Below are 12,463 nucleotides of genomic sequence, written 5' to 3'. Positions count from 1 at the left end.
ACCATGCCTCCTAAATTCTCATCCAAATCATTAATATAAATAACAAATAACAGCGGACCCAGCACCGATCCCTGAGGCACACCGCTGGACACAGGCCTCCAGTTTGAAAAACAACCCTCTACAACCACCCTCTGTCTTCTGTCGTCAAGCCAATTTTGTATCCAATTGGCTACCTCAACTTGAATCCCATGAGATTTAACCTTATGTAACAACCTACCATGCGGTACCTTGTCAAAGGCTTTGCTGAAGTCCATGTAGACCACGTCTACTGCACAGCCCTCATCTATCTTCTTGGTTACCCCTTCAAAAAACTCAATCAAATTCGTGAGACATGATTTTCCTCTCACAAAACCATGCTGACTGTTCCTAATCAGTCCCTGCCTCTCCAAATGCCTGTAGATCCTGTCCCTCAGAATACCCTCTAACAACTTACCCACTACAGATGTCAGGCTCACCGGTCTGTAGTTCCCAGGCTCTTCCCTGCCGCCCTTCTTAAACAAAGGCACAACATTTGCTACCCTCCAATCTTCAGGCACCTCACCTGTAGCTGTCGATGATTCAAATATCTCTGCTAGGGGACCCGCAATTTCCTCCCTAACCTCCCATAACGTCCTGGGATACATTTCATCAGGTCCCGGAGATTTATCTACCTTGATGCGCGTTAAGACTTCCAGCACCTCCCTCTCTGTAATATGTACACTCCTCAAGACATCACTATTTATTTCCCCAAGTTCCCTAACATCCATGGCTTTCTCAACCGTAAATACCGATGTGAAATATTCATTCAGGATCTCACCCATCTCTTGTGGTTCCGCACATAGATGACCTTGTTGATCCTTAAGAGGCCCTACTCTCTCCCTAGTTACTCTTTTGCCCTTTATGTACTTGTAGAAGCTCTTTGGATTCTCCTTTGCCTTATCTGCCAAAGCAATCTCATGTCCCCTTTTTGCCCTCCTGATTTCTCTCTTAACTCTACTCCGGCAATCTCTATACTCTTCAAGGGATCCACTTGATCCCAGCTGCCTATGCATGTCATATGCCTCCTTCTTCTTTTTGACTAGGGCCTCAATCTCCCGAGTCATCCAAGGTTCCCTACTTCTACCAGCCTTGCCCTTCACTTTATAAGGAATGTGCTTACCCTGAACCCTGGTTAACACACTTTTGAAAGCCTCCCACTTACCAGACGTCCCTTTGCCTGCCAACAGACTCTCCCAATCAACTTCTGAAAGTTCCTGTCTAATACCATCAAAATTGGCCTTTCCCCAATTTAGAATTTTAACTTTTGGGCCAGACCTATCATTCTCCATAGCTATCTTAAAACTAATGGAATTATGATCACTGGTCCCAAAGTGATCCCTCACTAACACTTCTGTCACCTGCCCTTCCTTATTTCCCAAGAGGAGGTCAAGTTTTGCCCCCTCTCTAGTCGGGCCATCTACATACTGAATGAGAAATTCCTCCTGAATACACTCAACAAATTTCTCTCCATCCAAGCCCCTAATGCTATGGCTGTCCCAGTCAATGTTGGGAAAGTTAAAGTCCCCTACTATTACCACCCTATTTTTCTTGCAGCTGTCTGTAATCTCCTTACATATTTGCTCCTCAATTTCCCGTTGACTATTTGGGGGTCTGTAGTACAATCCTATCAAAGTGATCTCTCCCTTCTTATTTTTCAGTTCTACCCATATAGACTCAGTGGGCGAACCCTCGGATATATCCCCTCTCACTACTGCCGTGATGTTCTCCCTAATCAAGAACGCAACTCCTCCTCCTCTCTTACCTCCTGCTCTATCTTTCCTATAGCATCTGTACCCTGGAACATTGAGCTGCCAGTCCTGCCCCTCCCTTAGCCATGTTTCAGTAATAGCAATAACATCCCAGTCCCATGTACCCATCCATGCCATGAGTTCATCTGCCTTGCCCATCAGACTTCTTGCATTGAAATAAATGCAGTTTAATCTAGACTTCCCTTGGTCTTTGCCCTGCTTTCTCAGACCATCTGTCCGGTCATGTTCTGTACACTCTCCCTTACTGCCTTTTGTTTCTGTCACCACTTTACTTCCCACTGACTTCCTGCATCGGTTCCCATCCCCCTGCCACATTAGTTTAAACCCTCCCCAACAGCACTAGCAAACACTCCCCCAAGGACATTGGTTCCAGTCCTGCCCAGATGCAGACCGTCCAATTTGTACTGGTCCCACCTCCCCCAGAACCGGTTCCAATGGCCCAGGAATTTGAATCCCTCCCTCTTGCACCATCTCTTAAGCCACGTATTCATCCTAGCTATCCTGTCATTCCTACTCTGACTAGCCCGTGGCACTGGTAGCAATCCTGAGATTACTACCTTTGAGGTCCTACTCTTTAGTTTAACTCCTAACTCCCTAAATTCAGCTTGTAGGACCTCATCCTGTTTTTTACCTATATCGTTGGTGCCTATATGCACCACGACAACTGGCTGTTCACCCTCCCCCTCCAGAATGTCCTGCAGCCGCTCCGAGACATCCCTGACCCTTGCACCAGGGAGGCAACATACCATCCTGGAGTCTCGGTTGCGTCCGCAGAAACGCCTGTCCATTCCCCTTACAATTGAGTCCCCTATCACTATAGCTCTGCCACTCTTTTTCCTGCCCTCCTGTGCAGCAGAGCCAGCCACGGTGCCATGAACCTGGCCACTGCCACCTTCCCCTGGTGAGCCATCTCCCCCAACAATATCCAAAACGGTATACTTGTTTTGGAGGGAGATGACCGCAGGGGACCCCTGCACTGCCTTCCTACCCTTCCTCTGTCTGTTGGTCACCCATTCACTATCTCCCTCAGTAATTTTTATCTGTGGTGTGACCAACTCACTGAACGTGCTATCCACGACTTTCTCAGCATCGCGGATGCTCCAAAGTGAGTCCATCCGCAGCTCCAGAGCCGTCAAGCGGTCAAACAGTAGCTGCAGCTGGAAACACTTTCCGCAGGTGAAGGAATCAGGGACACAGGAAGGATCCCTGAATTCCCACATCCCACAAGAGGAACATGACACGGCCCTGGGATCTCCTGCCATGACTTAACCCTTAAGTTAGCTTAACAACAACTACAATGTCAAGAGAATATAAAAGGAAAGAAAAACTACTTACCACTCCCTTTAAGGAGTTTACTCCTTTAAATTATTCTTAATTTAGAGAATGTTAACTACACTAGGGACCTTGATTCACTAAAAAAAAACGCTACTTGCTATCAGACCTGCAGACCTTACCTTTCTTTTTATTTTAGTTGCTGTATCAAAGTAGAAATACTCACCTGAACCTACTCACCAATCAGGTTCCTCCCCTGTGTCGCGTCCCTTTCTGATTCCTGACGTCACTTCGAACTCCGTCGCAGCTCCCTCTGAAATCTCGCCTTTTTATGGGACGCTCCCTCTGCTCCGATCTGCTCCTCTCAGCTGTTCTCAGCGTGCTGAAATCCCGCCTTTTTATGGGACGCTCCCTCTGCTCCGATCCGCTCCTCTCAGCTGTTCGCAGCTCCCTCTGAAATCCCGCCTTTTTATGGGACGCTCCCTCTGCTCTGATCCGCTCCTCTCAGCTGTTCGCAGCTCCCTCTGAAATCCCGCCTTTTTATGGGACGCTCCCTCTGCTCCGATCCGCTCCTCTCAGCGCTCTGAAATCCCGCCTTTTTATGGGACGCTCCCTCTGCTCCGCTCCGCTCAGCTGTTCTCAGCGCTCTGAAATCCCACCTTTTTATGGGACGCTCCCTCCGCTCCGATCCGCTCCTCTCAGCTGTTCTCAGCGCTCTGAAATCCCACCTTTTTATGGGACGCTCCCTCTGCTCCGATCCGCTCAGCTGTTCTCAGCGCTCTGAAATCCCACCTTTTTATGGGACGCTCCCTCTGCTCCGATCCGCTCCTCTCAGCTGTTCCAAATTATTTGCAGATCTGAATTAATCTGATTTATTTGATTTATTTTTTCTTCCCTTTTTAAGACCTAAGTATTCCCAGTGTCATCTTCCATTCCCAAACGTTTTTTAAAAATCTTTTTTCTCTCAGATTTTCTCCTTTTCTCTCCTGAAGGCGCTTTCTGCCGTGGGTTAGTTCTAAGGAGCCCGTCGACACTCCAGTGCCCCACCCAAGTGGCCATTCATGAGCACCAGCAAACCATTTGACTGTAGAGAGCTCACAGCCAACCTCACTGTGTTGCCTTGTCTGATGTCGACACACATACTTTTCCTAGCATTCAGGAGTGGGATCGGCAATGGGTGCTGAGGCCAATGCAGCAGCCCTCCCCCTGCCCCAGCTGGGACCAATTGATCAGACTGGAAATGTTATCCTGGAACCTTCCTTGTCTGTATGGTTTAATGCTACACTGAACACTGCCTTTGCCTACTAGGCAGTGAGGGAGTTTGTACTATGTTTCACAACTTTCTGTTCTCATTCACAGGATGTGGAGCCCTACAATTACACACTGGATGTCTGAACACCTTCAACAGATTGACGTCCGAATCAATTTACAGTAGGCAAATCTTCTTTCCCAGGTAAAGTTTCTAGTAAACATGACTTTTCCCCCTTCTGTAATACATAACTATTAGTTTTTAGTATTTTCCTTGCACTCTAAATCTTTTTCTTCTCAATAATATTCTTCTTATCCAGAATATAATTAATATTTGAAAATTACCATTTAGAAATGTACACCTTCATTGTAAGTTTTTTAAGCTCTTTGCCACTCTTTTCAATTCAAAAACTGTCACTGGTACTTCCCAACACAGTGCTTACTTCTTCAGCCAGCGGGCTGGAGAGTCTGGATTGTGGATGTCTTCATTTACTGTCAGTGCTGCTCCATGGATTGGCTGACGGTGCTGCATTTGTATAAAGCCGGACTAAACTTCTAGGATGGAACTCTCTGATACATAAAACCCCAGTTAGTGACTGGGCTAGTTCAAATTGAGACCAAGGTCAAAATTTGTAACCAGAGCTTAAAGCTCACTATTATCCTACAGTTGGAGCAACTGTGCTATGCAGAGATATTACACTTTACTGAAATGGGGTTCAGAAAGAAAAGAAAAAGAATCGATCTTTGTTAAAATATATTTCAATAGTCTGGTCTTTATGCTGCTCCAAAGACACTCTGCTTGTATACAATTTATTACATTCTGACACTGCAATGGACTATCAAAAAGGCGATTTATGGGATAATATTGTTCTACATATGCTGTTGCAAAATATTCCTCTTTCACGAGAAATAAAGATAATTATCACTATACAACATCCTGGCAACAGGGAGGAAACATCCCCAATGCAACCGTCTTTCTTCCATTTTTAGTTTTGGTAAAATTTTTTCTTTTATAAACTAAAGGATACAATTCTAAAGGGGGTGCAGGAACAGAGAGACCTGGGGATATATGTGCATAGGTCATTAAAGGTGGTAGGGCAGGTTGAGAATGTAGTTAAAAAAGCATACCGGATCCTGGGCTTTATAAATTAAAGCATAGAGTACAAAAGCAAGGAGGTCATGATGAACCTTTATAAAACACTGGTTCAGCCACAGCTGGAGTATTGTGTCCAATTCTGGGCACCGGACTTCAGGAAGGATGTGATGGCCTTAGAGATGGTGCAGTAAAGATTTACTAGACTGGTTCCAGGGATGAGCGACTTCAGTTACGTGGGATAGACTGGAGAAGCTAGGAATGATCTCCTTTAGAGCAGAGAAGGTTGAGAGGAGATTTCATGGGGTGTACAAAATCATCAGGAGTCTAGACAGAGTAGATAGAGAGAAACTCTTCCCGTTGGTGGAAGGGTCGAGAACCAGAGGACACAGATTTAAGGTGATTGGCAAAAGAACCAAAGGCGACTCGAGAAAAAACCTTTTTATGCAGCGAGTGGTTATGATCTGGAATGCACTGCCTGAAAGGGTGGTGGATGCAGATTCAGTTGTGGCTTTCAAAAGGGAATTGGATAAGTACTTGAAGGGAAAAAATTTGCAGGCCAAGGGGAAAGGGCGGGGCAGTGGGACTAACTGGATTGCTCTTGCAGAGAGCCGGCACGGGCTGGACGGGCTGAATGACTTCTTTCTGGGCTGTATTCATTCTATGTGGGGATGGGTCATTTTACATTTTTGGCACTATATCCATTGCAAACATCCAAAACTCTCAGGTAAAGGATACATGCCTTTTATGTAAAGTAATGGCCCTACACTCGATCCTACAAATGTGCATTAACCACCTATTTCAGAAGCACATTCCTTGCAGCATCAGCGTGATATTTCCATTTTCCACAGCAGCAATCTTTATGCCTTTTCAGACTAGGATTAACAATTGGGTGCCAGTTAGCACCAACATATATGCAGTTTTGTGCAGTGGACATTCACTCAGATGGAACTGAGATAAGAGTGCTCAAACCCATTCAACTTAAAACTGTTACAGCTGGCAGACCGACGAGGCTTCATCCCAGAAGTCTGGGTTAGTTTTGAAGCCCGATCTCAGAAGCAAAAAATCAGAGTGCCAATCAACACAATCCTTCTTTCATTCCTTTTCCTTTTCTCTTTCTCTTTCCAGTGAGTTAAGATATTTTTGGTGGAAGTGAAACACAGCTAATTGGTATTTTCTTTTCTTTTAACTTACAGTATTTTACAACAGAGCACAAATCAGCAGCGGGATTTTGCAGGGAAAACCTTTACTCTTCACATTTCTTCATAAAGACGAGGATGTTGAGAAAAGCTGTCAATCTATGACATGATGTGGAGATGCCGATGATGGACTGGGGTTGACAATTGTAAACAATTTTACAACACCAAGTTATAGTCCAACAAATTTATTTTAAATTAAATTCCACAAGCTTTCGGAGGCTTCCTCCTTCGTCGGGCGGATGGTGGAAATGATATTTTCGAATCCTTCGCATTTGAAAAACATAGAACAATGCCTGGTGATTACTGCCCGTTGCCAAGGCAATCACAGTGAGCAGACAGAAAGGTGTCATCTAAAAGGCCACTGAATATACAACCCCCCAAAAAAAAAGAGAGAGAGAGAGAGAAGGAAGACAGTCAATGACCCGTTATATTAAAAACAGATAACATTTGTTCGCTGGTGGGGTTACGTGTAGTGTGACATGAACCCAAGATCCCGGTTGAGGCCGTCCTCATGGGTGCGGAACTTGGCTATTAATTTCTGCTCGACGATTTTGCGTTGTCGTGTGTCTCGAAGGCCGCCTTGGAGTAAGCTTACCCGAAGGTCGGTGGCTGAATGTCCATGACTGCTGAAGTGTTCCCCGACAGGGAGAGAACCCTCCTGTTTGGCGATTGTTGCGCGGTGTCCGTTCATCCGTTGTCGCAGCGTCTGCATGGTCTCGCCAATGTACCGTGCTCTGTGGCATCCTTTCCTGCAACCTCATACGTTCATGTCACACTACACGTAACCCCACCAGCGAACAAATGTTATCTGTTTTTAATATAACGGGTCATTGACTGTCTTCCTTCTCTCTCTCTCTCTCTTTTTTTTTGGGGGGTTGTATATTCAGTGGCCTTTTAGATGACACCTTTCTGTCTGCTCACTGTGATTGCCTTGGCAACGGGCAGTAATCACCAGGCATTGTTCTATGTTTTTCAAATGCGAAGGATTCGAAAATATCATTTCCACCATCCGCCCGACGAAGGAGGAAGCCTCCGAAAGCTTGTGGAATTTAATTTAAAATAAATTTGTTGGACTATAACTTGGTGTTATAAAATTGTTTACAATCTATGACATGGAAGAATAAGACAGTGAAAAATGTTCTTTATTGACTTCCTTCAGAATCATGAGCTAATTATCAAAGCTTCAGGCAACATCAATTCCTGCTCTACCTCCTCAATCTAGAAGATGTAATTGACAGACAAAGGGAAACATGAAGGAGATGGAATGGGAAAAAGACGAGGTCAAGAGGATGGCTAAGTGATCTGTTCCCAGACCTCTGAATTGTGACTGGCCATTAGGAGGTGTACAGGAACATAGGAACAGGAGTAGGCCATTCAAACCGTCAAGCCAGTTTTGCAGCCCTTCGAGCCCCTTCCTCAGAGGAGCAACTGAGGTGCATCGTTCTTTGATTTTTCCTTGCTGGTTCTGTACCTCTCAATGGTGAAACATGGCTGAGCTCAAAACTCAGCTTTTGTGAGATTACATTCAGTCCACATCCCACCATTCAGTGGCTCATCCCATTGGTGTACTGTCAGATTGTCCCATTATATTATATTTACAGTTTTTTAAAAAAAAGATAATAGATACCTAATTTAATAAATTTAAGGCATTGGCCCTGAAATTCTGTTGGGGATTCTTTGGTGGGAAAGCAGGAGGATCCCTGTAGAATTTCAGGGCCATTATGTTTTGAAAGGTAATTATTACAACGTTGATTGGTAGTACATACAAACATTTCAGTGGTAAGAGTTTTGTAATGAGAGGAACTTTTGGGTACAAATGTTAGTTTAATATAATCTATGCCCTTATATATTGTGTAGTCTTGATTCAAGATTTACGCCGTGATTTCACAATTTCAGACACATGCCTTTCTCACAGTGTGACAGCTTTTGGGAAAACTGGTTAACAGCTTTTATTGAATCAGGAGACTTTTTAGTTTGATTGGTTTCGTGATTACAGTTTTTTTCTAGCAGTTGATTTGTTCACTATTACGGTTTTCTGTTACCTTTGAAGATAAAAGTAGTGAATAGCATAAGACCCCAAAGAATATAATTCTATGACATAGGACCTGTGTTATTATCAGGGAGCATTTTTAATATAGAATCACAGGAAAAAGAATCATTACCCTGTATGTAAAGAATATGTGATCAAAAACCCATAGGATTCAATTTTCACTGTGCAGCCTGATTTGATAACTCACCGGCTACTATAGTGGTACTGGTGGCATCATAATCATCGAACATTTTTTTCAGACTGCTTTCATCTCCATGAAATACCAGGAATATCAATGAAGATTACACCATGTATATCAAAACCATATTAGATTTTTCCTTTTACTTGGTAGTGGCCTTTATACCAAGAGGTCAAGGTTTATAAGAGTGTTGTTGTTTTGAGGTCTTCACTCTCGTTGTCAGGACCGTGCTTGGAGAGAGCAGCACTGTCCAACCTATACCATCTCCCACTGGAAGTGGAGCAATACGCCAACCATTTTATAGCACTGTTGATCCACACATTTGTGAATAAAATAATGAATTGTGTTGAGCGTGTTCTTTGCAGGCTGCCATACCTGACATAGCTGGAAAACAAAATGAATTATTGAGTAAGATTTGCACTAAGTGAATTATCTACTGCATGTTGCTTTATTGTAGTGTTGGTGGTTTGTTGCTGCTGTTTAACTGTGCATTTAATGACAGTAGTAACATGCATTCTTTGGCTAGAATATAAACAAAAAGGCAGCTGATTTGCTGAACATCTTGTCATACAATACTGCTGCTTTAGTTAGAGAAAATTTAGGTCACGTTCAAGAAATAAATACCCAAGAGGGTATTAATTCTAGAAATGTATTTTAATAGTTGTCAATACTGATCTGCAGAGGACCAAGTTTGAAGTGGTGGTGATGTTCTTCCGATTTATTTACCCTCTTTAGATTTCCTACACTGTCCAACTAAGAGGGTAGATGGTCAACCTACTCTTTCGACATTGCCCTGTCACTAGGGAGTGCACAAGAGTAGCCCAATGAAAATCCTTCCCCTTCCTGCTTCCCCTACCCGTGAGTGAAGTAGCCTCTACTCCGTGCCTAACCTATAATGGGCACAAAGTAAAGTGGGAATATACCATTGCTGGGAGTAGGGGACGAATAACCAGCTTTCTATTCTGTGGTAAGGCCCCATTTTGATGACAGTGTAGATCTAAGAATAGCAATTAGATAGTTAAAGACACTTCCTGCTTAACTAATAAATATCTCAATACCTTTCAGATTTTAATTTATGCATATTTTTCTTTCATATGTAAATATTCTAGGAAGGCAAAAAAGCAAACAATATATTTCAATTCATTTTTATAATATGTTTAAGAATAACATTCATTTATTATTGTACAGAAATGAGTTGAGTTCCTTTTCCAATGCATGCTTACGTGCGTATGTATGGAATGATGTGTAATATGTGTAAAATGTCAATACCAGTTTGTATAATTTGTCAATATGTAGAATAGAACCATGTATTGTACATGTTTGTATAGAACAGTTGCTGTCAGAAGAATTATCAAACAAAATTAGTATTTTTAAGGAATTATTTTTAAAAAGTGAAGAATTTGCCACTTTTGCTGTAAAAATACCAAATTGCACTAAACTATCATTATAAATTTTGCTGCTGTTTTAAATAAATTTAAGACAATCAACTTTAATGAGGTGTAATATATTATTTTTCTGTTGGTGCTCCTGTTGCCTTTACAATGTAATCAATGAATCTGTGATCAGTCCCAAAGAACAGAACTTTGCTGAGGGAGAGCAGGGTAGGAGTGAGAGGCACTGGCTGAGGATTAGGGGTTAGATGAGTAACAGCAGAGCAAGGTGGTTGGTATGAGATCAGAGCCACCTCCTAAACCTGTTTCCTTCCCTTTACCTATCTGCATCCCTCAAAGAGGTTTTGTTTGTTTTCAAAGATTCATCTTACTATCTTATTTGAAAGAAATCAAATTAGAATTAGAAAAGTCACTGTCTCTACCTATCTATATGTCATTCTTTGTCTTTCATTGGTATTAGCAATTAGAATCTGTCACAGGTGCACGCAATTAGCAATTACCCATTCTAATTATAAATAAAACACAGATGAAATAATTTGTTGGCTTCAAAATTCAACTGGTATTTATTTTGAAAAGTGAACATTACACGTTACCCCATAGGAAAACATACTGGGATAAAAATCAGATCAGTTCTACAACAGGCAGGCGATCCGGTCTGCCAGATTACTGCCCAGGCAGTGAAGGTGGAAATTACCCCCACTCTCTCACTCTCTGGTCTTCCCCACAGCTTAAAACACTTTCTGAAGTTTATAAAACATAAAACAAAAGATGTGTAATCAATAAATTGACATTTTCTTTCTTGTCTGTGTGCATGCAGACATACATGTACAAACATATACACAGCCTCTCCGGTTTCAAAATATACTCTAGTGGGGCACTGAGCGGATTGAATCTGCTGTCCGTTTTTACACCCTGTCCGATTTTCTGGAAAGTAAAATTGCGCGGGGTGTAAAACAGGCTGCGGATCTGATCCTGTAAGTTTACCATCAGACGTGTTAAAATTAGCCTCTCATTATAACTTTACCTGGATAAAGCTTTTGAAATTTGTCCTCTGGCCTTTTTCAAGCAATTTTGAAAAATTACTTGGCAAAAATTGCTAGAAGCTAAAGAAAAATATTTTGTCAGTACAGTTGACTAAATGGTACTGATGCATCCTGGGAAATTAGGTACACTGCACATATACAAACTGCACAATTGGCATCCAGCTCATAGTGTCTCAGCCAGGCTTTTGGGAAGGGTTGAGACCTTCAAGTAAAAACTTTAATGAATGCATTAAAAGACACAAGACAGTTCAGGAGATAAATTTATTCATTGTGAAATATGGCATTTCTCATTATTCTATTTTGGAAATTCCAAAAGAGCTGATTTAAATGGACTTTTTAGTGGCTCACATGTCCCAAGTACCAAAACCCAGCAGCCATGATTGCAGCGAGCAAAAAAAAACCCCACAGTAGTTGCAATCTATTCAAACTGAAACAGAAATGCTCAGCAACAAAAAGATAAGGCTATATATAATGAAAAAGATGGGTGGCTTTGTGTTACAGGCTATTCGAATGACTCTTATGAATTACTTTTATTTGACTCAGAGTTTAGGAGACCATCAGAAGTAACTCCACACATCTTTAATTTTCTATGTTACATCTTGTTAATTTTTAAATCCAATAATATATTTTTAAAAGCACTATTAAGCGCTAAAGTTAAAGGCAATGAGCTGGTGCAGTAGCTTAACACTTAGACTTTTCACCTCTAGGAGCTCGATTTAAATTCAGTCCAAACTAATGAGAGTCTTCTCTCCATCAGTTATAAGAATCCTGTGTGAAATGATTTTTGGCAGTATCAGTTTCACAACCTTATTCTGAGAGCCTACAAGGATGGCTGATATGGAAAATTTAAACGTCCTACTGGTGCAGTAGAGTGTTCCGCGAAGGTGGTTTAAGGGCCTTTGCTATGGCAGAGTAGAAGTAGTTTTACCCTTAAATCCTACTTCTGCTGTACCTGACCTAGCTGAAAAATATCCCATTTCCCATTGCTAACACCCTCACGAGCACAGAAATTCATCCAAAAATACAAATTAAAATTGTAAAAGAAGGGAATGTTGGACTGATGCAATGATCTGTATTTAAACAACTTTGGTTTACTTCACCTTTTTTTAATAAAAAGAGTTCACACACTCCTCAGCAAACTCACTTTAAAAACTTGTATATTTTATCAAGGAGATAGGGTATGCAGCAGTGAGCTGGAATAA

The 12,463-nt window shown here is 42.0% G+C and overlaps 1 protein-coding gene across 3 annotated transcripts in view; it reads left to right on the top strand.

The window, feature by feature from the left end:
• ciita (class II, major histocompatibility complex, transactivator) overlaps nt 1–7,679 on the top strand; it is a 79,383-nt gene extending 71,704 nt beyond the window's left edge. For all 3 annotated transcript variants that reach the window (XM_068003341.1, XM_068003340.1, XM_068003342.1), the window contains exons 22-23: nt 4,419–4,512; nt 6,597–7,679. In XM_068003341.1, the coding sequence (XP_067859442.1) occupies nt 4,419–4,494 (76 nt within the window). In that variant the 3' untranslated portion in view covers nt 4,495–4,512; nt 6,597–7,679. The remainder of the gene's footprint in view (nt 1–4,418; nt 4,513–6,596) is intronic.
• The last annotated feature ends 4,784 nt before the right edge of the window (nt 7,680–12,463 follow it).

Source organism: Heptranchias perlo, chromosome 22, assembly GCF_035084215.1.
Source record: "Heptranchias perlo isolate sHepPer1 chromosome 22, sHepPer1.hap1, whole genome shotgun sequence".
Classification (NCBI taxonomy): Eukaryota; Metazoa; Chordata; class Chondrichthyes; order Hexanchiformes; family Hexanchidae; genus Heptranchias; species Heptranchias perlo.
Note: the sequence above shows the minus strand (reverse complement) of the source record. Positions and strands in the feature narration are given on the sequence as shown.